This window comes from Silurus meridionalis, chromosome 5, assembly GCF_014805685.1.
Source record: "Silurus meridionalis isolate SWU-2019-XX chromosome 5, ASM1480568v1, whole genome shotgun sequence".
Lineage (NCBI taxonomy): Eukaryota > Metazoa > Chordata > Actinopteri > Siluriformes > Siluridae > Silurus > Silurus meridionalis.
In genome coordinates this window covers 22234337-22262004 of record NC_060888.1, presented here as the reverse complement: position 1 = coordinate 22262004, position 27668 = coordinate 22234337, and the positions used below count along the sequence as shown (strand labels likewise).

The following is a 27668-nucleotide window of genomic DNA, read 5'->3' as shown; positions in this document are numbered from 1 at the left end:
ATTTTATATATATATATATATATATATATATATATATATATATATATATATATATGACTAATGATTGACAACTCAAAAATCTACCCCCCCCCCAAAAAAAAACCAAAAACAAAACAAAAACAAAAACAAAAAACAAAAACAACCCAAAGAAGAAATCACCCGGCTGTATGATTCATGCATTTTACACATACAAATACACTATGTAGGTCACCTGATGCGGTACACAGAGACGTGCTGAATCTTATGAGCAGCCGTTACATATGTGACTCAATACAGCCCCGATATCTACGGATGTACAGTATAAGCTATTGAATTTGGAACAACTTGGCGTACACGCCGACCGTGGAGTAACAACTTGCTGCATAATGGACTTGCCTGTAGAGTCAGTCAGCGTTCGTTCTGGAAGAAAAATAATGTGGAGATCGCAATCAGAGATGCTTTATAACACTAAATGGTGCTTGTTTGGTTGAATAGTGTAGATTGGTATTCATTCATATGTGATTACAGGCAAATGTGTGTGTGGTTACATAATGTGAGAATGATTCCTTCACCGCAAAAGAATGTGTGCTGCAATGATCTTGGCGTATCACAGCTGAAGCCTGGGCACACTGAAGGCCAGGGCTGGCAGTGCGTTTTAAAGTAACGCCAAACAATCAAAGTTTTTATTCTATTATCTAACAACGAATAGTGCTGTTACATCACCAGATGATTTTTTTTGCTTTTTGTGTTTCTCATAAGACAAAAGAGAAACATTGAGTTCCCATAAGCAATCCAGATGTAACAAGAAGATCCATAGATTCGGAATGATGTCATCACTTTGTGAGCGCATAAAATTCCCAGCTCTGGTGCCACCATAGATACAAGGAAGTCATGCTTCAAGACACTGTTCTGGATCCTCAGTGATAGAATGAACTTTCCCTTGATGTCTCAAACCTCTTGCAGAAGCACTTAATTGAGCAAAGCTTTTCTCACTATACTCTTCCCCAATAGAGTTTTAAGACTGTTGGAACTTATAGTCTGTGACCTAATGAGCCAGAGTCAGAATGTATTTATTCATACAGACTTTAAAGCACTTCTGCAAGTCGCTTTGGATAAAAATGTGTGCAAAACGCCAAAAATGTGAATGTAAATATACAAATGAGACTCCCAGCTAAAATAATTTTTTCAATATCCCAGCCTAATGCTTTGCTTTATATAATGCAACCTGGCCTTTGTCTTCAATCTATAGATAAATGTCAGATCTTGAACGTTGTATACCTCAGTAGTGCAGTGCAAAAAGTGTTCACAAATTCGGAATCACCCTGTTTCCAAGAATCCACAGCCAGGAGTCCAAGAGCAAGAGCAAAACTGTCATGGTGGGAGGAGTGGCATTTCTCTTTCTTTTAGTTAATGTACGCACAAGAGGGTTGATTGCAATTTCAGCCAAGTGTGTTAGGCTGCTCAGTGGAACAGCATGTGCAACAGTGTGAAGTTCTGGCTTCATGTGTCTTGAAGAAAAGTAGGTAATATCCTTAAGACTAGAGATCAACTGATTAAACAGCTGACCGATTAATTGGGACGATTTTTGGCACCCTAAACCGTGTACGTTCTGTCATAGCAGCAGTGACAGTAGTCTGAATTTGGCATCCCAACAGGGAAACCAGAAGAGCTAGAACTGTTAATATATAACGTTTACAGCGTTTACTCCTGCGCAATCATTAAAACGGATTCGTGTAGCTTTATTCAATCATATCTGCTAAGTTGCAAAGACAAGAGCAAGAATGACAAGTGTATGTGTGTTCCCTCTTTACTTAGTCCTTGTTTCATTTTGTCAGTTTAATTTTCTCGTGTGTTCATTCACTTGGCTGAACAGCCAATCCGAGTTAACTTTCGATTCGACATGCACAATCGGCCGAAAAACAGCTGACACTGTCCGACAAGATCCCACAGTGCTGGACTCACCGAAACAACTAAAGCTGTATGACGCTCAAAAAACACCAACATTCCCCGATGAGCTTGTTGTGTCCCAGTTTGAGTTCTTATCCTTCATTCTTAATCTAACCTTATATATTTTATTGGTAACACATGATGTTGCTTTTGGAGGGAGAATGAGAATAACCATTTGGAGAGAGAATGAGAATAACGATTTGGAGAGAGAATGTGAGTAACGTTTAGAACTGTATTGTTAGGGATCCATGAACCAGCTATAGTTCAGGCTACAAGTAGGAACAGGTACCAAAATCTGCTAACAAGTGAACTGATTGCAGAGGCTTGTGTGGTTCAATAAATGTTTAATTTAAGCAATGTTCTGTAGCATGTCTTATTAATTCACTGTTAGATTTAATGAGATGAAGGGAGGGAAAAAAAGAGAATTGGCCGAACATATCGGCTAAAAAAATCGGCATCAATATCTGCCATCGGCTGCCCTAATTTCTAAATATCGGCATCTGCATTGACCAGAGAAAAAAACCCAAATCGGTCGAACTCTACTAAAGACTTTCCTTGCTGGATGTGGTTGTATGACAGGGCAGAGCTAGCTGGTGGGTAAGAATTGTTCATAGCTAAATTAAAGAGAAAACACTTCAAATATACAGGTGCAACTTAATAAATTAGAATATCGTTAAAAAGTTGATTTATTTTAGTGATTCAATACAAAAAGTGAAACTCCTATATTATATGGATTCATCACACACAAACCGATATATTTCAAGTGTTTATTTCTTTTCATTTTGATGATTAAGGATTACCCATAAAAACCCAAAATTCAGTATCTCAGAAAATTGGAATATTGTGAAAAAGTTCAATATTGGAGACTTGTGGTGTCAAACTCTAATCAGCTCATTAAATCCAAACACCTGCAAAGGTTTTCTGATTCTTTAAATATTGTCTCAGTCTGGTTCAGTCTGTGTCAAGCCACTTCTGAACCAGAGGTGTCTTACCTGGGCAAAGGACAAAAAGGACTGGACTGTTGCTCAGTGGGCCAAAGTCATCTTTTTTAGATGAAAGGAAAAAATATTCTGCATTTTATTTGGAAATCAAGGTCCCAGAGTCTGGAAGTAGAGAGGACAGTCTAGTCAGTGTAAAGTTTGCACAGTCAGTGGTGGTTTGGGGAGTCATGTTATGTCATCTGCTGGTGTTGGTCCACTGTGTTTTATCAAGTCCAAGGTCAGCACAGCCGTCTACCTGGAAGTTTTAACGCACTTAATGCTTCCCTCTGCTGACCAGCTTTTTGGAGATGCTGATTTCATTTTCCAGCAGGATTTGGCACCTGCCCACACTTCCAAAAGCACCAAAAGTTGGTTAAATGACCATGGTGTTGGTGTGCTTGACTGGCCAGCAAACACACCAGACCTGAACCCCATAGAGAATCTATGAGGTATTGTCAAGAGGAAAATGAGAAACAAGAGTTAAAGAAACCTGGGCTTCCATACCACCTCAGCAGTGCCAAAGACTGATCACCTCCATGCCATGCCAAATTGAGGCAGTTATTAAAGTAAAAGGAGCCCCTACCAAGTATTGAATACATATACAGTAAATGAACATATTTTCCAGAAGGCCAACAATTCACAAAAAAAATATTTTTGATTGGTCCTTATGAACTATTATAAGTTTTGTAGATTGGTGGGTTTTTGTTAGATATGAGCCAAAATCATCAAAATTAAAAGAAAACTTGAAAATATAGCAGTGTGTCTGATGAATCCATATAATATACGAGTTTCACTTTTTGTATTGAATTACTAAAATAAATCAACTTTTTAATGATATTCTAATTTATTGAAATGCACCTGTACACTAGTGTATTGTTTATACACGCTCACCTGTAGTTAACATGTGCAATAATGTTAATAATAATAACCTCACAGTTACACGCCGCTTGTCCACAGCGGATAATTGAGGCCTTCATAGCTGCATGGATACTGTATGGGTGAGCGGGTTTCTGTTTTAGAAATCCTGCATTTTCTTTTCCTGCTTTTGTTCCAGAGAAAGAGACGATATTAGAGTTGTCTTTCCTTTCTGTATGACAATAAGCAAAGTACTTAAAAATTCTCTTTCACGCATTATTTTGACATTACTTCCCAAAACGCTACTCCGCCGGCAGCAGGCTCGACTCCTCTTCTATTTTCTTTAATGTGTTTTGCATCAAAGCGACAAATCTGGTGTCTGTTTTCCTTTGCTTTATGATTACTGGTTACAGTACGACCCTTGCTTTCGCACAACCACACTTTATGTGTTAAATTTTAAAAAATGAACAAAAAAAAGCTTATTTAAAAGAAAACACCTTTACATTTAGTCATGGCACCCCTGTTCTTGAAGCACTATTCTTCTAAAAAGCATAGTGTCCTGATTCAGAAGTGATGTCCTAAATGCACGCACACACACACACACACACACACACACACACACACACACACTGCTCCTGCACATGCTAAACCGTACTGAGGTCAGCGCTGGATCACACTCACTGCAGAACAGCATCTACAGTACAGACCAAAAGTTTGGACACACCTTCTCATTCAAAGAGTTTTCTTTATTTTCATGACTATGAAAATTGTAGTCACACTGAAGGCATCAAAACTATGAATTAACACATGTGGAATTATATACATAACAAAAAAGTGAACTGAAAATATGTCATATTGTAGGTTCTTCAAAGTAGGCATCAAGAGAATGCCAAGAGTGTGCAAAGCAGTAATCTAAGCAAAAGGTGGCTACTTTGAAGAACCTACAATATGACATATTTTCAGTTGTTTCACACTTTTTTGTTATGTATAATTCCACATGTGTTAATTCATAGTTTTGATGCCTTCAGTGTGACTCTACAATTTTCATAGTCATGAAAATAAAGAAAACTCTTTGAATGAGAAGGTGTGTCCAAACTTTTGGTCTGTACTGTAAGTTCAGCTGTTTGTTGAAGGTATCTAAAGATGGTACGTCTCTTTTACACCTTCCTTCAAAAAGCTGTAGGACTTACGCCTGCTCTCGTATAAAGCTCGAGATTTCTCATAGAGGTCGTAGGGGTCTGGTTTGCTGAGGTGAGCGCTGTCCGGGTCAGGGCCTGATGTGCAGTGAAGTGTCTGGCCCACATGAGCAGAGCTGTGAGGGAGGCCAGGGCCGGACAGGCCAGTCTGGGGGCTTCCTTGGGGGTCCCACTGCACACACACACATACACATACACACACACACACACACACACACACACACACACACACACACACACACACACACACACACACAAACACACACTGGTTAGGGTATAGCTGTCAAGCTCAAGTCATGAGTCTTGATTCTGCAAACATGATATTATTTATTGTTTGGTAGGAACAAATATTATAAAGTAATATTAAATTATATATATATTTGTTTAATCTGGAAGCCTCATTCGATGTTGTACAGCAGTGGGATACTGTGTGTGTGTGTGTATTTGGAAACTCCTTAAATGCTTTAATGCTTTTTTGTTTTTACTCACTTATTCTGCTCCTTTTACTTTACAAGCCACCCGTGTGTATAAGTGTGCATAGATAAAGTATATGCATATATACACACGTGCACACACACACACACACACACACACACACACACACACACACACACAGACACACACACACACACACACACAGTGTAATATATATATAAAAGCAGTAAATTCATAGCCACTGGAATTAAAACATTTGGTAGAAATAAAAAAAAAAAACCAGCCTTAAACACTTATTAATCAAATTCTGTCCTCATATAAGAGGAGTCTCCCCTGCATTTAAATGTAGACATATTCACTTCTAAATCCATGCAAATTTATTTGTAACTTATTTTACAACTAAGTTTCTATTTATTTTTCTGAAGGTGCATTAATGCTGCATTATGCAATGATGCATCAATGTTGTGCAAAAAAAAACAACAATAGAGAAACAATGGTGTACAGGACCTAAGTAAATGTACTTTGTAATTTTTTTACCTACTTTCAAGTTTTACTGAGTATCAAAAATATAAATAAATTTACTTTTAATTTAATATCTGAATTTTATTTGTCCAAAAGTTCTACATGATACTGTAATTTTTTAGGTTAATTTGAAGATCCCTTTTAAAAGATTAATTTACTACTTTGTCTTTGTCTTTAATGCAGTGTTCAGGAGTACAATTTGATTTGTATTTTAGAAGTGTGTCTTGGTGTTGAGGACTAGTGCATCTTTTAACCTACGTTCAATATGAGTCAAATACTCAAGTATAGTTCAGATCAGATACTCAGAGACTCGTCATATTGTAACTGGTGACTTGTAATGGAGTCAGTTTTGCAGTGAGGTATCTATACTTTTACTCAAAGGATTTTCAGGTAGGCGACATATCTGCAGAAAAAGCACAATAAAACAAAAAAATCTACACATCTGACGATGTTTGAAATGCATTTTTTCCCCCTCCTTGGGATCAAAGAAAAGTTACACATTTTATAAATAACATTGATGAAAAAAATAAATGTTGGTATCCACAAAAAACATATGTCATGCTCATAATAAACAAATGCAGACGAACCCTGTGTGGTAGCGTTTGGTGTCTGTACCGGTGCCTGTACCACAATCATGGCTTACATACTGTTTATGCAGACAATTTCTATAAAGTTGCTCTTCTCGCAAAGATAGAGAGAAGATACACAATAAAACAAACAATACATTTCTTGCTATTTTGTTTCAATTATAACCCAGGATTCGGTAAAGTTCAATCACCTGTAGCTTCCAAACACAACCTTTCACCGATTATACATTTTCCTATTCTGTTTTTAAATCATAAATCAGGTTTGTATGCTTCCTCAACCTGTAAGACGCTGCGTATCTACTGTCATGTGTATTAACTAGATAGAAATAATGGATGGAGACCTGTGAGGGTTAATGGCTATGAGCCCCACAGACAAACCACAATGGTACAGAATAGCTATTAAAGTGTCCAGGCAAAGACCTAAAGTGTGTTATGTATTTAATGATGTATTAATAGGCTGCTCTCTGAATCTGAATCGGACTCTAATTGAGGCTTAAACGGCGGTACGGTCGAAGGGGAACTCAGAAGTACCTATGTGTAGTGTGCTATTGGTTGACATACACTAGATCAGTGTTTGTTTTTCCATTTCAATTTTAATCCTGTATTCAAGTCAAATTCAAGTAGAAGCCCATTGTTTGATGTTCGACCGAACATATACAGGTTGTACACAATCTATGGACTGGGAGTGTGTTACAGCAGTACCTCTGTTTATCTCTCAGGCAGAGGCGAATTTGCAATTCCCAGCCTGTGAGGCAGCAGATGATTCACTAATACTTCAAGGCTGTGTAGCGCAAGACAACAGTGTCCAGGCATAACACGTTATTGCATCACTTCCCGTGCACACCCAAGCTGAATTTTTCTTCTGTGTTCGTTGGCAAAATATGCCACAAAATATCCACAAATACATTTCTGTGTGTATAAAAGTGACAGCAAGTCGACTAGAGCACATTCGGTGCATGGTAAAGACGAACCGGTTCATTACTCCTGTGCTCTAGCGCTCTTCGTTCCTATGCTCAGGGGAGAGAGAGGAAGAACAAGGGAGAGGAAGCGAGAGAGAGAGGGGGTGGGGGCTGTCCCTACGGGAGATGGATTGAAAGAGTGTGTGAAGTGTGGCAGGAGAGCAGTCTGATGCCTCGGGCACAACGGATCTCGGCGGATACATGACTTTTCACTCCGGGTCTGACGGCTTGCTAATGCCGCTCACACAGAGATCCGAAAAAGCCGACATGAGGGTCCCCTAAATCTACACACCCTAAATCTTAGAAAGACTATTCTTTTCTTTCTGTTTTTTTATTTTTTACACAAGAGCAAATAAAATAAAAAAAAAACATGATCCTGATTTTACAAAAACTTCATACAAAGTATGACAGGATGAATTTCTTATTTCAATTTCAATCACAATTTAATGATCCAGATTTATACTCTGTGATTGTACACTGTTTTTTATCATTATTTGCATCTATCATGAAAGCTGAAAATTTATTTTCTTTAAAAAGATTACAAAATAAATTCCCAATCAACAACACCAGGGAAAATGGCAATGATTGGCAACGAGATTGTGATAAATTGTCACATTTCGGAAATATAATTGACATTGTGACAAACTTTTTTTAAATGCTTTTAATCGTTACACACTAACTAAAAGTACAATTGGCATCGTTTTTGAGATGCGATAAATCCCCCTGCGGATTTCCGTTAATCTTCCCTTTTATCAGAGTTACAGAAAAGGAAGACATTCAGTACAAATATCAGCAAACTTTTAAAAATATTTTAAAAAATGTCAGCAAACTCTTCATTTGTAGATTTATAAAAAAAAAAAAAAAAAAAAAAAAAACATTATTTAATGCAAAACTACTTTTTTCGTTTTTTTTAACTGTCACTCACTGTCCTTTTTATTAGGAACGCCTGTACGTTCATGTTATCAAATCAGTCAATCATGTGGCAGCAGCACAATGCACAAACTCATGGCGGTACACGTGAAGAGCCTTAGTTTAACTTAGTCAAAATCAAACTCATGTAAATGTACAAATACAGTAATCCTCCGCTTTATCGTAGAATTGCATTTGCCACATTACTAATTCGTTTGGCTGCTTTACCAGTCTCTCGCGGATAGCACGATAGACCAAAATACTTGTAAGGAATTGTTGAAATAATAAAATGTATTAATTAAATAATAAATATTAATTATAAAATAAAGTAAAATGTTAATACAGTACAGTACTGTATACATAAAATAGACTTTTTGGAGTGGCATCCGTTTATCGAGGTTTTTCGTTTATCGCGGGCGGTTTTGGAACGTAACCACTGTAGGGGATTACTGTATTTCCCCAAAAATGTTGCACGAATGTAGTACCTGTCCTAAATACTACTTAAAGTACTACTCAAAGTTGAGTAAAAGTATAGATACATTAGGTAAAATATGACTCCAGAAAAAGTAAAAATGCTCCCTTTAAACTTTCACTTCAGTAAAATTACTTGAAGTATTTGCCTTCAAATGTACTTAAGTATCCAAAGTACTATGATTGATTATGGCTTAACTGTTCCTATTATTATTTTTATCACAAGACTCTTTGCTTAATCAACTCAGTTTATGTGAAGAGACTCTAATGTTACTCTTAGCACATCAATCTATTAATAAAATGATATTAATGAGTCAAACACTGATGGATATAAAAAAATTATGAGCCCAAAACCTTCTTTTTAACGAATAAAATAAAATGCTCAAAAAAGGCCACGGGTGTTGTGGCGAGTTCGAGTCAGAAGTGTGTTCCATCATTTATTCCTCTCTTAAAGTTCTGCTCGCTGTTGAACTGATTCTGAACTGTATGTTTGTGTTAAATAGATACCACCAAGCGGTGATCAAAACAAATTCAAAATGGAGCGTGCGCTCGACTCTGATTGGTGGATTGCTGCGTTTCTGACCAATTAAGTTTTTATCTGCTGATAAATAAAAAGGAACGACTGATTCCACAAAATGTAGTTGAGTAAAAAGTTAAATATTTGACTTAGAAATGTAGTGGAGTTCAAGTAAATGTCTCCCCAAATAGAAATACTTCAGTACTTCAGTACAGATATGTGAAAAAGCTACTTACGTACTGTAACGAATTACTTTTCCTTCGTTAATATCCACCACTGGTATTAATATATTTGTGTAAACCTTTCAAGACTAAAAATACGACAGATAAGAATCAATAATTTTTCCCAGCTGTGGTAGTATTTTTTAATACAGTCTTCACAAGACTGTGAATGAATCAGAAAGCTTTTGATAAAAAATAAATAAATAAATAAAAATAAATTGAATAACGCAGTAACCCGTATCGTGGTGTGATGAGGGCCGAAAATCACAATGAGACAGCTCTTATTTTTAAGATTTAGTCAGGATCCGGCGCTGCCAAAAGCTTGTTCATGGTCTGGCAAAGCAATTCGCCTTCAATGACAGCATGATAAAACTGCGAGATCTCGGGGAGCAGGGTGGAGGAATATCAATTGAGAATGATCTGCATAATCGTCGGACTTGGAATCGTCGCTCTTCATGACAAATGCGTTTCGCCTTTTTACTCACACACATCATCTTCAGTTACAGGTCTTTGTTTTCTAACACAGGGACATGGCAGGCACGCTGAATTGGCAGGCAACCCATGGCGACTGCATTAAGGTGACTGTCACTTTGTTCTTTTATCTCTCCCTTGTTTATGACACTCGGTGATGCAGTGGCTGCGGACTGGGACTCACCTGTTGTGCAGCAATATTACTTTAATGCAAATCTGCTCTCTCTGAGAGCAGGTAGAAGTGAGATTAGGATTCGGGGATGAGTAGACGGTGTTAGATCAGCGCTAAAGGCCAACCACCACTGGCAGCCAGATCATATTATACGACACAAAAATGTGATTTGATCCTTTACCCCTTGAGGCTTTTGGATCTTTCAGCACTGTCACTGCAGATAGCAAAGCAAAGGAATAATATCTGTATTTGTATTCCGGTGCTATTGTGCGACTCGTAGAGATATATTTATATTATTCCATGTAACAATGAACCAGGTACCTCATTTTTAAAACACTATGCTCCTCCGGAAACCCGGTTTTGATTTCTGATTATTGCCATTGCGGTCTCACGTCTATGCTTATTCACCACATCAAAATATTACACGTCAAACATCAGACGACACACGGCTATTCAGAAGTAGATAGTTCAGATCTGTTTACCTGTTTGGCACCATCCCAGGAGGAGAAGTGTCCTGATAAAAGAGGAAAGAGAAGAGAAAAAGAGATTAAAATCACAATCCGTTCTACAAGCTGTCACTTTCCTTTTCTGAAAACGATGACGAGGTTATTCGAGAGATAATTACATCAGAAGTTTTAGAAGGACTGCAATTAAAGGGATGCATTGGTACTTTTTTTTTTAATGTTTATAAAAAAAAAAAAAAAACACATTGAAATACAATGACTGCTTCCATGTGATAGTGGATAATGGATTCATTCACGCATGTTAAAAATATTTATTAAATGCTTTTTTTATTTGTATTTATTCATTTACATTATTATAATAGGCTGTATCTGAACTTATTGGGAGAAAAACGGTAGTTTTTTGTAAAATCAGTTATTGAGCACCCACATCAGGCATAACTTTATGATAATCAATCAAGCATAACATTATGACTACCTGTGTAACATTATGTTGGTTCCCCTTTTGCTGCCAAAACAGTTCTGACCCCTCAAGTATTAACACCATTAACTTCTTCATGCATCAATGAGCCTCGGTCACCCATGACCCTGTTCCCGGTTCACCACTTTTGATAGATACTGACCACTGCAGACCAGAAACATCCCACTAGAGCTGCAGTTTTGGAGAAGCTCTGACCCAGTCGTCTAGCTATTAGGAGTTGGCAATTTTTAAACTCCTCTAATTCTTATACTCGCCCGTTTTTCCTGCTTCTTACACATCAACTTTGAGGACAAAATTTTCACTTGCTGCTTAATATATCCTACACAATAACAGGTGCCATGATGAAGAGATAATCAGTGTTATTCACAGTCATAATGTTATAGTGTCATAATGATATGTTTGATTGGTATATAACCAAAATGGTATAATCCTCGTTTCATAACACCTCTGAGACGATTCGACTGTGAAATTGGGAGTCAAATCAGGCTCCACCTATCGAAGCTTCGGAACTTCGATTATTTGGGGTCTCCCCTAAAGCTTAGTGACATCTATGACAATTAATCAAAGGCAAAGTACACTGTAAAACTATGCTCTGTGAAAATATTGAGAGTAGGAACTCCTCAACTTTACTAACACTCTTACGACTGAATGAGCACAAATCTTCACAACCATAATCCAAAATCAAGTGGAAACATCCCAGAAGAGTGGAGGTTATTATAACAGGAAATGGAGACTAAATGTGGAATGGGATGTTGAAAAAACCCACACATGAACCTTATGATTAGGTGCCCACAAACATTTGTTCATATAGTATATATACTGATGGTTCAGTTGCTCTTTGTCCATCATTAGTTGTGTCATGCTGTCAGTTTTTGCTCTTAAGGCTCACGTTTGTTTTTTTCTAGCTCACGGTTCTGGCTTTGTCATGGTTTCGAGGTTTGCACATAAATAAATATTATCTGTGAAGCCCCTTATTGATTCATACTGTTACTACACTACACTCTACACTCATTTAAGTATAAGTATCAGGATCACAGTGTACCAAAAATATGTTTTTGTGCTCGTACTTAAAAAAAAAAAGCAGTATTATAGCTTCCCTAGCAGGTCTTCTGTTACACACAGATGTTCTGAATATCTCACACACACACACACACACACACACACACACACACACACACACAAACAGTGTTGTAAACACACTTCAGGTTTAGAGAGCAGCATTCTTCCTGGTTACAATGATTTACTGCAAATCAATCTCAGTATATGCAGCACAATCAGAATCCAATAAAGCCAAAGCCAGAGTGATGATGCCGCATGCTGTATGAGAGAATGAACAAAACAAAAGGGAACAGGAACAGGAGGTGAGCATGAGTGTTTTTGTCCACTTCAGATGGCGTAAGGCAGCTGATGGGTACGGACAATTATGTGCACTACAGAAAGATGAAATGAAACCTCCTGTGTGTGAAATGTCCTTTCCAGTCCCGCAGGACAGGACGTCTGGCACAGCGAGACACAAAACTGACTTGATCCAGAACTGAAAACAGACGCGACGCATTCTGAAGGGAATTACGATTGCAAAAAGAGACATTTTTGTGCAAACTCAAATCCATTCGAAGTGACTATGTGGAAAAGTACAGTATTGAGTCACACTTTTTCGAAGTATAACAAAAAAATCTATGCATTTTTTGATTATACACTTTTATTTTTAGATATCAATAGAAATCGAAGTGCAAGGCAGGGTGGAGTGGGTGGAGAAGAGTGATAGCAGGAGTGATTTGTGATAGAAGAGTATCTGTGAGAGTGAAAGGGAAAGTTTATTGGACTGTGGTGAGACCTGCGATGTTGTATAGTTTAGAGACAGTGGCATTGAGTAAAAGACAGGAGGTGGAGCTGGAGGACTGACAAGGAAGGACATGATCAGAAACGAGTTGGAGAGAAGATGAGAGAGCCGTGATTGAGATGATTTGGACATGCGCAGAGGAGGGACATGGGGTATAAGGAAGAAGAATGCTGAGGATGGAGCCACCAGGCAGGATGAAAAGAGGAAGACCAAAAAGGAGGTTTATGGATGTGGTGATGGAAGACATGCAGGTGGGTGTTTTGAAAGAGGCAGATGTAAAGGACAGGGTGGTATGGAGATGGATGATCTTTCAGGAGCAGCCGAACGAAGAATAAGAATATAGAAACCAAAGTATTCTTGCCTGAAAACTCTGAATCTGACTGGATGTGACCTGTTTTCTGTTCTGACCCAACACAGATCTAAACATACTGTAGGACACAAAAAAGGCCTTAAACACATCTCCATCTGAGCATTTTATGCTACTGCTTTGAAAGACATCCAATTCAATGGTAACTGGAACCACATATGGCTGAAAATATCAGGTGTCCCAAATTTTTTTTGTCCATGTGGTGTATTTCATTTTACAATAGATCACTATGGTAAAAGAAATGGCAATGTAATTATAACCCGGGTTCCGAATCTATCGCTCTGTGAGTTAATGTTTATTGTTATTATTAACTTTCACTATATTGTGGCTCTGACTGATCAAAATCCAAATCCATGTGCTAAATTGCGTAAATAATTAGTAGTGTGTATGTGTGTGTGTGTGTGTGTGTGTGTGTACTATGACCAGAGACGGGAAGTAATGAGGTACAAATGCTTTGTTACTGTACTTTAATTCATAACTTTTTACTTTCTTCTTCTTACATTTTCAAAACAGGCTTGATACTTTACTTTTAATCTGTCCGGTGACATGATCAAGATTTTTTCTTCTCGTTGTGCACCATTTTCAGACCATCAACCTGTTTCTTGTCTTTGCGCCACTTTTTCAACCTACCTCTGGTGTATCCTTTCCTGGATCTCACACACCATAGACGTAGACTAGTTTAGGAAGCAAACAATGAGCGTGGCAGAAGGCAACAAGAAGTTTGGGGTTAATGTGGATGAGACAGAGGGAGTCAGTGATGCAAACATCAGCCTGATCATTAGGATTTTTTGCTCTGCTTGTGTTCTATATGGTGGATGTTCCTTCATTACATAACAAAATTTAAAATTCTTTTATATCGCTATATTAATATGATGTGAGGTCCAGTTATCAGTGTGACACAAAACAGGTAGTAGTAATGTCTACTTTTTACTTAAGTACATGTCAGACATGTCATGCTCAAACTTCTTTACTTTAACATGAGTAAAAAAGTGTAGTCAGTACTTCAACTTTTACCAGAGTCTTTTAAAAAACAAGTATCTGTACTTCTAAATAAAAGAAGGATGCGTGTTCTTTTGCCCTCTCTGGCTTTGACTGATTTACCAAGTATAATTGCAGGCATTACATCAGGTGTAATGTTGAATGAGTTGAAGGCAAACATGAATGATATCCTTTCTCCAGAATACTGCTGGCATCAAAGGTGTAAACACACAGTGCATCTAATAATCCTTTCCTAAATAGCATCATTTTGTCATTAATTGATAGAAACAGGCATTTGGAGATCTAAAACATGATTTTATAACCTGCACACGTTCGTAAAGTGTGTTTTAGCTGTAGATAATGCGGAGGCTAAATCAAACGTCTTGCACTTGTACTGCCCTGTGTTTACATGTTCAGGTAAAGATGCCCCAAACTGCATATTCATGAACCTGTATTCAACAAAAAGGTTGCAACTCATAATTTCTAAACTCCTACTCTGAAATTTAGGATGGTCTCCTCAACCCTGAGTTCAGCAAGTGACCTCGAATCAACATGGCTGTTCATAGCATCCGTGCTAAACTAAGTAGCTTCATTTCTTCGCTTTTAAATGAATTATGGTGTGTAACCAACCATTCGCTTTAGATCAATCATCATACAGAAAAGTTATGAATATAACAGTAAATAGATAGTGTGTTGTTTTGAGAAGGGAAAATATTACAGTTAGCTGGCAAGTATGTTGTTAAAAAGATAAACCTTAAGACATCTGTGTATTTTTGATTAAATTATTATGATAAAACATTCAGTTCCACTGCACAAGAAATTCAAGGTATCAGCTTGGCTTCGATAGTGATCATTTTAAAATCAACACCTAGCCCCATGCTGCTAGTAAATCAGCTAGCATGTTTTTATGAGGGTTATCAAGTGTTATCACATTTTTACGCCCACAAACATTTTGCAAAGCTTAGATTTTATGATATAGACCTAATAAAAATCTCCTTCTATCATTTTCTTCCCCTATGTGTTCGTTTAGCCGATTCCTGTCTAATCGCATAACAACTACCAACCGCTGAGGGTGAAGGATGAGATACATAAAGCTTCTCATTGCATCTCTTGAACTTCTGCTAATGCTATGCAGGTTAACAGACCTAAAAGTGGAAAGCTCTGCCCTCTAGAGGTGTAAAGTATTTGAGTAAATGTACTCATTACTGTACTTAAGTATTTTTGCTATCAAAGATCTAAGCAACATTTACTCTATACTCAACTACATTTATGATTCAATATATGTACTTTTAACCTCACGCTATTTTAATTGACAATGTTTCAAATTACATTTTGCCTTATTTATTTTACAGAAAAGACAATATCGCATTTGATTTGTCCACCCAGTACTTATGCTTCTTTTACATTGATACTGCAATTCATTTTCTTTGTTAATTTAAATCCCATTTTTGAAAGATTGCTGTACTACTTTGTCTTTTTTTGACTGACTTGTTTGGTTTTTGTTGCATTCTTGCATGTTGAAGAGGCCGTTGTGTTGATGGTTAATGCAGAATTGAGGTGTACAATGTGATTTATACTTTGGGAAATAAAACCTTGCAAATCAACTATTTTTGGTTTTTCACTAACGTGACTTGGTGTTGAGGACTAGTGGATCTTTGAGCGTACGTTCAATATGAGTCAAATACTCAAGTACTGTTCAAATCAGATACTCAGGGACTTTTACTCAAGGCATATTGGAATTTGTGACTTCTAACTTGTGGAGGTGTCAGATTTGCAATAGGGTATCTATACTTTTACTCAATAATTATTTTCAGGTACTCTTGACACCTCTGCTGCACTTTTTCACATACATGAGCTCACAGATACCAGTGATTGGGTATCATTGTTGTGAGTGACATTGTTTAAGATCCCTCCCACCCAAACAGCATGGCGAATTTTGCTTTTCAGGACCCCCTGCAATGGATAACTGAGCGGTTGTCAAGATTCAAACTCATGATTAGGCAACACAACCCAAAATCTCACACACCAAAATGATGAATAAATCACATTCATGTGTGTGAGCTGAAAAAGCTTTGACTAATTATGCCAGATGTGTGCAGATGACATTTGTCGTTGCTTCTGTGATTTAATTAAAACCCATGAAGAGTATAAATTAAGCAAGGCAAAAACCCAGAGCCTGTGCACCAAGCTTTTATTTGTGAGCTGAGCAAGTTTTTTCCTTTTTAAAAGCAAGCGTGTTACAGTCCATGTGTACAAATATGGTGATTTGTGAAACGTGCACATGTGTATGTATGTGTGTTCACGTGTAAAAGGTGAGAGGAAGCCATTTGCATGCCTGCTTGCACTAACAGGATTACACTGAAAGCTATATGACCGGGACGGAGCTTGGCTGAACCTCTAAGAGCGGAACGTGAAGCCAAATGTACGCCGCCGCCAAGTCGCTGAGCCTCTGAACACAAGCTCAAGTCCGAGATAAACCAATGGAGATTTCAAAACAGACGACAATGTGCACTCTGTTCTGTCGGTTCTGTCAAGGGCAAGACCGGCACATGCTATTGAAGAAAAGAGGATAATGCTGTTTCAAGTTTCTTCGCTGCCACATAGACATAGATATCCGCTGTAGACACAATTCAGTAGAGTTAAGCGTCTAAAACACAATAAAACACGACTCAGGACTCGTACACGACTTACATTGCCATTAGAAATTAAAATTATATTTGGAAAAACATATTTCAAACAATGTATAGATACACATTATACCGTGGCGTGAAAAAGTGATTTCTTATTTTTTTTCACTTGTGTTATCTTTTACTAATATTTAGTTTAGTTTGATGATCTAAAACATTAAAGTGTAACAAACATGCAAAAAAATAAGAAATCACTTTTTTTCAACACTTTTTCACGACACTGTATGGTTTGTATGTAAAGGTTTGGGAACATCAGATTATAAGATTCCGATCTGCTTTTTCAACATCCTATTATATTCCTTGTTATAATAAGCTTCACTCTTCTGGGAAGATGTTCCACTAGATTTCGGAGTGTGTTTGTGGAGATTTGTGCTTATTTAGACACAAGAGCTTTAGTAAAGTCAAGTACTGATAAAGGGTGATAAAGCCTGAGGTGCAGAGTTACAATTAACCTTAAGAGTGTTCAATAGGTTTGAGGTCAGAGCTCTATAGCAGGCCACTCAAGATCTTCCTTTCCAAACCATGAAATCCACATCTTTATGAAGCGTACTTTGTCAATTGTAAAGCTGGAGCAGGTTTGGGTCTCCTAGTTTAGGTGAAACAGAAATTTCATGCTACTGCATCCAAAGACACCCTATAACCATTGTGTGCCTCTAAGTCTGTGTCAAGATTTTGGGAAAAAACCACATACTGTATGGCTAAGAAAATCAGGTGTCCCAAAAGTTTCTTCCATATAGTATATATAGCAGGAGTAGTATGGCAAATAAATTGTAAACACTTCACTACATTATTGGTTAAAAGTATTAACCAGGGTTGCCAGGTCACATCTGAAAAGCAGCCACCTGGAAAAGAGTGACCTTGTGCTGATTGATTTGTTGATCAGGTTCAACATCATTCACCAGCAGTTTGATGCCACTTGTAATCCACTGGCCTGCTTTTAAACAATATTTGTATTAGAAATACACTTTAATCTGGCAATCCATTCTATATAATCACCTTGTCTGTGGTCATAATCACATTCAGTACTATTTTTTAGAAAGAAAGTTACTCATATTCAGTGTCTGACCGCGTACACACTTTAGTTGATTTTCAGATTACACAATTCAGCTGTGGAGTTCATAACACTCAAGTTGCCAGATTTATTGTCTGGATCCCAAAACATTTTCCTTGAAATAAGGAAATAATCAGGGAATAGAAAATGTGCACTATATGAATAAAACACACTACATATAACACACATGAACAAAAAACCTTGCGTTAAAAGTTTTCATTTCGCCTCTTTTATATGTATTTATTTATATTTTTGTATTAAAATGGTCAAACAGAAATGCGTGCTGCATTAATCGCATGTTATGAAATGAGTTTGCTTTAACCCGTTATAAATGCGTTTATTTTGACATCTCTAATATACACACACACACACACACACACACACACACACACACACACACACACACACACACACACACAGATCGGGCATAAAATTACGACAATATAACATTATAAACGGTGAAGTAAATAACTGATTTGAGTGAGTTTGACGAGGTAGATAACTGGGTCAGAGGATCTCCAAAACTGCAGCTCTTGTGAGATATTCCCAGTCTGCAGTGGTCAAAATCTATTAAAAGTGCTCCAAGGATGGAACAGTGGTGAACTGGCGACAGGGTAATGGGAGGCCGAGGCTCATTGATGTAAATAGGGGTAAAGGCTGGTCCATGTGGTCTGATCCAACAGACGAGCTCCTGTAGCTCACATTGCTGAAGAAGAATGCTGTTTATGCTCGACGGGTCAGAACTGTTTTGGCAGCAAAAGAGGGACCAACACAATATTAGGCAGGTGGTCATAATGTTATGCCTGATCTGTATATATATATATATATATATATATATATATATATATATATATATATATATATATATATATATATACATACACACATTGATAATACAATCAATGTTTGTACTTACAGGTGGCCTAAGTATTGCTACTGTACTATTATATTGCCTGTAATACAATTTTAAATACTACCTACAAACACACATTATTCCTTAAAAAGAAAACGCCGGATGCCAAATTTCATTCATAACACTGTCAGTCCTCCCTGCCTCCTTTTTTTCCAGTGTGAAGTGTGCAAGCTGCAGACTGACACTCTGTGAATCATCGGGTATGTGGAGGACGTCTGTGTTTCCCATGAGGCTCGACGTGACAAGCGGTTCAGATGAGATCAGAGACTGGAGGAGTGGAGGAGCGGGAGTTGTCCGAGGTACTGAAATGTCGAGGGTCTGAGAGGAGCTGTCCGCCACACTGAAATGCCACGGCTGAAGTGATACTGCATGCTGGCTAGAGAGTCAGGGGGAAAAGACGTATCACCCTGCCATATCATAATAGCTCTGAAAAAGGCACTGCTGCAAACAGAGAGCGTGGAGCAGCAAACACGAGAGCAGGAACAAACAACACCGAGGCAGCTGTTTATAAAGTCAAAAGCAAAGTGATCTAAGCACGAGCGGACAGCTGAGACGAAGAAGCCCTTTACACTTGGCATTTTAATGTCTCATGTTTTCTGAGTAACATCGAGTACACAATCCTTCATTGTGGCCTGAACTGACGTGCCTAATTCACTCTGGTAGATTTGCATTGCATTCAGGAGAGAGTGTATTTATTGTGGATCCCTACATTTACTTTTCCAATTAAGCGTATAAATCTCGAGAGGCACAAATGTACTTTCAGTTTTATCTCCTTCTGCTTAGAGCTACATAAATACTGTATATAGTTCATGTAGAACTCCTTAACCCCGACTATACTGTATATACAGCATTTCAAGCATGAGTGGACCAGACAAAGTATATACAAAGGGCAGCAACACCTAGAGGGCACTTCATCATCTGTCCTTACATGAAAGGAAACCATACTGGGCACTGCATTACACATTTTCTGGCATGTGGTGGAGTCTATAGGGCATTTCCATCATGTTTTCTCAGACACAGGAGCACCTTAATGGGCAATTCGTCATGTGTTCTGACATGGTGAAGCACCCTGAGGGTACCTTATCCCATCTTTCTGCATGTAGCAAGATTTGAGAGGGTGCTCCTGTATGTGAGAAACATAAGTCTTGCTACATGCAGAAAAATCACATTTCTTAATGTAGGAGCACCCTAGTGGGCATTTCATCCTGTTTTAACACATGTATGAGCACCTAAGAAGGCACTTCATTGTGTCTTTTCAAATGTAGGGGCACCCTAGAGGTCAATTCTTATCACATTTTCTAACACTCTACAAGACAAGAACACCCTACAGGTCATGTCATCACATTTTCTTGCATGTAGCAGCACCCTAGTAGGCATTTCATCATGTTTTAACACATGTATCAGCATGCTAGAGGGCACTCCATTGTGTCTTCTCAAATGTAGGTGCACCCTAGAGGTCACTTCTTATTACATTTTCTAGCACTCTACACAACAAGAGCACCCTACAGGGCATGTCATCACATTCTCTTACATGTAGCAGCACCCTGCAGGGCACTCCATTATGTCTTCTCACTTGTAGGAGTGCCGTAGGTACTTACTCACATTTTCTCAAATATAGCAGCACCCTGAAGGACATTTCATCCAGTTTTTAGACTTTAAAACTTTAGATTTTTAGATCTAAATTTTTAGATTTTTTGGTGAAATGTTGGTGTACATATTTTTTTATCTTTTTTTTTTTTTTTAAGCTCGTCATGTCATCTGGGCAAAATGAACAACTTAATATAAAAAATGTCTTAAAAAGATTCTTAAACTGAACTCCACAGAAATATATAAAGATTTAATTTAGGGTTCCCAAATGGGAAAAAGTAATTGCCGTATCTTCAGGAGACTGCGATGTTAAACCCTGACAAAGACACAGGCAGTCGAGTAAGTAACTCTTGCTCTCTAGGGGTGGGATGGCGTTACTCTCTTCCCTGCCAATCAGAGCGGCAACAAGAGAATCTCATTCTCACACACAGTTAGCACTTTCCTCCAAGTGTGTTTAGCTGCTCTGTGGTGTAGGAGCAGCTTAAAAAGATGCACTAACTGGCTTCAGAGGTTTTGAAGGATGGTAGTGGATGGAAATTGGCAAATGAGCGAGATAAAAGGTAAAGGTATAGCTGTTTAAAAATCATACTGAGCTTTCAGGTTACCTGGAAATACATTAAATCAGCAGGAGGGTTATTTTAATTTTAGACAAAGCACAAAATTAAGTTCTTGTCATGTGCCAAGGCTTGATTGGCTTATTCCGTTACTCTCCCGCCTCTCTATTTAACATCTTCATCCTCACTGGTGCAGAGTGCTGTCGGTTTGTGGCTTGTGGCTCAGTGTGAGAGCTGTACACTAATCACAGCACTGAGAGGAGAGAGCTGTGAACATGGCCGCACTCCGGTTGGGACCTTGGCAGTGTGCCGGCGCTGGAATTAAATAGTCTCGCACTCAGGAAGCCGTGATTCACTCAGGTAGTCTCTCGCTTGCTTATATGAATCGCTCACTGTGTGAGACTAGCAGGGTCTTTCAGTGCCACGGGCTTGTGTTATATAGAAAGAGGATAAGAGACAGTGAAACAGAGAAAAAATTATAGATTACGACATGAACGAATGCGGGTTCAGTCTGACGGCAGGATAATATGAGCGAAGCCGCTGATCATGTGCTGTAATGGTCCTGTGTGAGCCGAGGTGGAAATTAGAAAAAAATAACAGGTTTTCCTCTTCTTGTTTTGTTTTTGATCGGCTCCAGGATAATCTGTTCCGAGTTTAAGAAAAAAAGTCCGATTCGAATCTAGGTGAGACTGGAGCGTCTGGCTTCACTGCTTGAGGCCACAAATCCATAAAGGACCTCAGAGCGAAAGAACAAAGTGCACTAACAAAACATCAGTAATTTTCGACAGCATCACAGATGCATACAGAAATATCAATGAACACTATATTGCGAAAGTTTGCGAAAGTACGGCATGTGCTTTTTGAGCATCGCATTTCACATTTAGTCGCAATTTGCTCTTATAATTGCCTCCACTCTTCTGGGAAGATGTTCCACTAGATTTTGGAGTGCGGTTCATTCCGACACCAGGGTGAAGTAAAGTCAGTCACTGATGTAGGTGAGGTGAGGAGGACTGGGGTGCAGTCAGCATTCACATTTATTCCAAAAGTGTTCAATAAGGTTGAGGTCAGAGCTGTATAGCAGATCTTCCACTCCAAACCATGCAAAGCATATCTTCATGAAGTTTGTTTTGTGCACAAGGGCATTGTCATGCTGGTACAGGTTTGGGTCTCCTAGTTCAAGTGAAGTGAAAATTTCATTCTACTGCATCCAAAGACATTTGTGTGCCTTCTGTTTGGCTATAACAGTTCGGGAAAGAACCACATATGGCTGGGAAACTCAGGTGTCCCAATACCTTTGACCATAAAGTGTATCAATAATGGTGGACAGTGCGATCAGAGCATGGTATTAGCTGATTATTTTGGCAAGAATCAGAATTAGCACTAAACATCATTGCTCATGAGTGCCAGGATGTTCTGCAGTCCTACAGGCTCAACATGAAACCAGCCAAATGAGTCTGAAATGATGCCATGGAATTTTAACTCAAGCTTCCACACCCCCACAGACGGGCACAATCTCTTTGTGTCTCTTTCTTTCTCTCACACACTAACGCACGACACACAGAGACACACGACATACAAGCGGACACACACCACAATCTGGTCAACGCTTGTACAGAGGTGGAGTGATTCGAGTCGAATGCTCTCTCCTCAGGCAACATTTTTACTTCAAAAGAACATCAGATGTCACAGCGTGTTTACAAAGATCTTAGCTGAACCCTGGGTTACATTCCTCAGGCTGAATTTCAAGCTGTTTAGCGCAACACCCAATAACATAAACAAGAAAACAGCATTAATGCAGTGAATAATGAAGGCAAGGCATTATCGGAAGTGAACTTAAAAAAAGAAATGCAGACCATGTTTCTTAATGTAAAGGGTGAAGTGAGCAAAAATGTAATGACAAATAAATAAAGAAATAAAGTTATAAATAAGTCAGGCAGGAATTGTAAAATTCTGCCTTAATTTAACCCAACTATGTATAAAAAAATATATTAATATAAAATAAATAAATTAAAACATTTTCTCAGGAAAAAAACTCCAATGTGACAATATTTCTAAAAATACCTGATGGATTATTTCTTTTGGATTCGGATGTAAAATATGTGTATTTATTGCACTGGATAGATTTTTGTTTACCTTCCTGACGTGATATGAGGAAGAAATCATGAGAGGAAACCGACTCAAAAGGAAACACAGTCGTATCTGGTTTACATCAGATATTTATTATCAGTTATAGTCATGGTGTAGGACAGATGTAAAACGAAGAAGGAGTGAGATACACATACCTGCTCCTCCTCCTCTCTGGATGATGAGGGTGGCATCGGTTCCCACGGCGCAGTCCTTCAGGATCTGCACCACCTGTGAGTGGTTGAGGCCCTGCAGCCCCTGCTGGTTTATCTCCACTATCAGATCCCCTTCACACAGACCCGGACACCCCTGTGGTTCCAGCACCTGGATATACAATCGGTGATGCACAGATTGTAAAGTACACAGCATTGGAATTAGCTGGAGTAAATAAACAAATAAAGAGATAAATAGACAGAAAGACATAGAGTTAGATAAATACTAATTAGGGCTGCAACAACCAATCGATAAAATAGCTAATAATCGATAACAAAATTCTTCTTCAAGGAATTCCATTACTGATTATTTGGGCTGATCAAGTTACGGGTTAGCGTGACGGTAAGATCACACAGCCGCTCGTGAAAGGTCGAAGAGTACAGGGTCAATCGGCAGCAGGAAAAAGTGTGCGTCCCAAGTCATGGATGAAGGCGAAACATTAGCACGGTGAGCAAAAACTGTATAATCCTCATCATGTTAAAAAAGTAGAGTTTAATTCAGCGCTATTGTGTAAACTGTTAGTTTGTAACTTCGAGACAGTCACACTGGATCTGTTCTGTCGTGACTCGCAAGCATCAGGTTGCCCAATCAGCTCGTTCGCAACATATACAAAATGTTATTAATTATATATTCAACAAAGATTGTCAAAACAATGTGTATTATATTTGATATTGACTTTTTTAAACATGGTTGTCAACTTGCCATCTGCAATTATGATTAAAAACAAAAACAATGCTGTGAATGAGAAAGATAGTTAAACTCAATATGTGGCTTTTGCATTTTTTAAGTACACTTTTAAAAATAAACACCCTAAATTAGGGTTTTATATAGTTATTATAAGCAAAACTAATTAAAACAAAAAACAAAAAAAAAGAAAGAAATAATTGATTATCAAAATAATTATTAGTTACAGCCCTAATACTACCAGAAGAGGAGCCAATCATCCGATGAATCTGGAATGATTGACAGTTCAAGTGTTTTTAATTGCCGTTATGTCAATATTTACTTCAGCAGGGCTATATGGGTTCAGTGACAGGTGTTTGAGTTGATTTTTCTCATTAAGATCATGCAAATCACCCGAGTGTGTTCACACCTCTAAAGCTGCAAGATACTTGTTGAATTTAAGCTTCTGAGATGATGCTTTCCAATAACACTAGACCACTGATTAAACTCAGACACTCCTTTTAAGCCTGCTCCTCTTCTTACTAACACAACTACTGCAACTCCTCCTGCCTCCCCCTCCTTCTCCTATTACTGCAACTCCTCCTGCCTCCTCCTCCTACTACTGCAACTCCGTCTGCTACAGTTACAACTACTGCAACTCCTCCTGCCTCCCCCTCCTCCTCCTATTACTGCAACTCCTTCTGCTACAGTTACAACTACTGCAACTCCTCCTGCCTCCTCCTCCTCCTATTACTGCAACTCCTTCTGCTACAGTTACAACTACTGCAACTCCTCCTGCCTCCTCCTCCTCCTCCTACTACTGCAACTCCGTCTGCTACAGTTACAACTACTGCAACTCCTCCTCCTATTACTATAACTCCTTCTGCTACAGCTACAACTACAACTCCTCCAACTCCTCCTCTTTCTACAACTCCTCCAACTCCTCCTCTTTCTACAACTAATGCAACTCCTCCTCTTACTACTACAACTACTGCAACTCCTCCTCCTATTACTATAACTCCTTCTGTACAGCTACAACTACAATTACTACAACTCCTCCAACTCCTCCTCTTTCTACAACTACTGCAACTCCTCCTCTTTCTACAACTACTGCAACTCCTCCTCGTTCTACAACTACTGCAACTCCTCCTCTTACTACTACAACTATTGCAACAACACCTCTATCTACAACTACTGCAACTCCTCCTCCCTCTCCTACAACTAGTCCAACTTCTTCTCCTACTATAACTCCACCCACTTCTCGTACTATAATTACTGCAACTCCTTCTCCTTATTCTCCTACTTCTCCAACTACTTCACCTACATCTACGACTAATACTTCCTCCACTGCCTACTATAACTTCTGCTACCAACATCAACAACAAAAAGATGAAGAACAAGAAAAAAATGAAGAAGAAAAAGAACGTGTTTAGTGCAGCCCTAAATGCAATAATGTATTGTGGTGTAGAATAAAGTGTTACACTCTACACACAACTGCACTGTTTCAAGTACATGGTAACACTTTAACCTACAACACAGCATCTTTCCCATGCTATAAAACATCTGCATCACTTTATAAACTGAACAATCAAAGCAAACTGGCTTCCACATAATACTGCCCAGGTCGTCAGTAAAACACAGTGAAGCAGCTCTGTGATTAAAGCCTGCAATAAATTGGAGTAAAGTGGATGAAAAAGCCTGCTTCATCTCATTAATCCAAATAAAGTGTGCAACGCCGTGCCATGGAAAATGTTTTTGACTGGCTGTGCATTAATTCCTTTTATCGGGATGGCTCTATTAAATTCGGTCGAAAGTTTAATCGCAGTCTGAAATCGACGCCGGTGCGTACTGCATTCTAAACAAGGCGAGTACCAGTTTAGACCAGGTTTATATCATACTTCACTCCTGCAGTCAGTATTTCACTAACAAATATAAGAACTAATGTTGATTCAGAACTGCTTTGTGTGGAGAACATTAAACTTTAAAGAAATCCAAAGCAGAAATATAGACTCTACAGAAGAAGCTAAACAATATGAAAAATTTATCATTTAATTTTAGCTAGCTATTAACTCAGCACTGATTACACTTTTAGGGGGGAAAAAGTCTTACTCAGCTTTTTATGAGTTTATTCTCCCATTTTCATTTAGATGCATTATGCATTGTTTAATAACACAGAAATCGCTGAGTTGTAGACTACCGTCTGCGGAAGTGATAAAAGTTAGTGTACTTGTCAGACTCAATATAATACTTTCCAACTAAAATTATTGCTATTATTGAAAAACCTTCTTACCAATCAGATTGGAGAATTCAACAAGTACTAATTAAACCCATATTAAATAAGAATATGTTAAGAGTTACCTGTTTGACCCGCTGGCCTGTTGGACTGTCTGCGATGGTGAACCCGAAACCCTCAGCTCCTTTGGTCATAGTGAGGCTCAGAATCTCTGCTGCTGCTTGACCGCCAGCTGTTGCCCCGGATGATGACGCCATGGAGATGGCATCATCGTGCAGAGGCCCCGGTGTGTTCAGGGATGGTGGCTGCGATCCGTCCAGGTGTGTGTCTCCTGGATGGGATGCCTGGGACAGGGCATCTCCGTGTTCAGGAAGCAGACGTCCTGTCAGAGACATGTACTCCATGTAGTTGTCGTAGGTGCTGCGTCCGTTCAGCAAGAGCGAATGATCCACCAGGCCTAGAGGGGGTACCGTTGAGCTGGCTGTCGGCTCCTCGGGGTCGTAGGGTAACGGATATCCTCGGCACAGCACAAGGGTGACGCTTTGGCCGATGGGCACTGACTGAAAAAGCTTGACCACGTCTGCATGGGTGGTGCCTAAGACGCAAATGTCGTTGATGTAGACGATCACATCACCTAGAGACAGAAGAGAAAAAGCCAAGGTTAAATGAAGTCAATAAACAGCATCAAATCAGTAAATACCTACTGGTGCATACATTATGTAGCTACAGTGTTTTATACATTATACAGAATAAAATGTTTTGTCACTTTACTTTCTCAGCAATATTTGGTTCTTCCCCAAAAAGTTACCACAAAGTTGGAGGCACACAATTGCATGGGATGTATCTGGATGCAGTAGCATTAAATTACCCCTTCACGTAAATTAGGAGACTCAAACCTGTTCAAGCATGACAATACCTCTGTGTAGCTCCATGAAGATTTAGTTTACATGGGTTGAAGAGAAAGATCTTGAATGGCCTGCTCTGACCTTTTACCATACTGAACACTTTGATAAACCGAAACACAGATTACACTCCAGGCACTATTAAAAACACAAATCACCACAAGAACACTCCAAAATCTAGTGGAAGAAAAGTGGATGTTATCATAACAGCAAATAGGGACTAAATGTTGAATGTGATGTTTAAAACGCACACATATCTTATGATCTTTTATGACCTGTGACATGTAACTGTCTCACACAGCCTCACCTTAGTAGCAAAGTTTGGCTTTTCCTTACCCAGTTTGAAGACTCCTACACAGCTGTTTCTGTTTCAGTTAATTACTGTGTTTTAAC

General features: G+C 38.6%; 1 protein-coding gene across 6 annotated transcripts in view; it reads right to left on the bottom strand.

The window, feature by feature from the left end:
• Nucleotides 1-27668, bottom strand: part of magi2b (membrane associated guanylate kinase, WW and PDZ domain containing 2b) — a 152184-nt gene that overhangs the window by 21230 nt on the left and 103286 nt on the right. For all 6 annotated transcript variants that reach the window (XM_046848689.1, XM_046848688.1, XM_046848687.1 and 3 more), the window contains 4 exons: nt 26499-27007; nt 23423-23588; nt 10704-10735; nt 4952-5129 (listed from right to left, as the gene is read on the bottom strand). In XM_046848689.1, coding sequence (XP_046704645.1) covers nt 4952-5129; nt 10704-10735; nt 23423-23588; nt 26499-27007 — 885 coding nt within the window. The remainder of the gene's footprint in view (nt 1-4951; nt 5130-10703; nt 10736-23422; nt 23589-26498; nt 27008-27668) is intronic.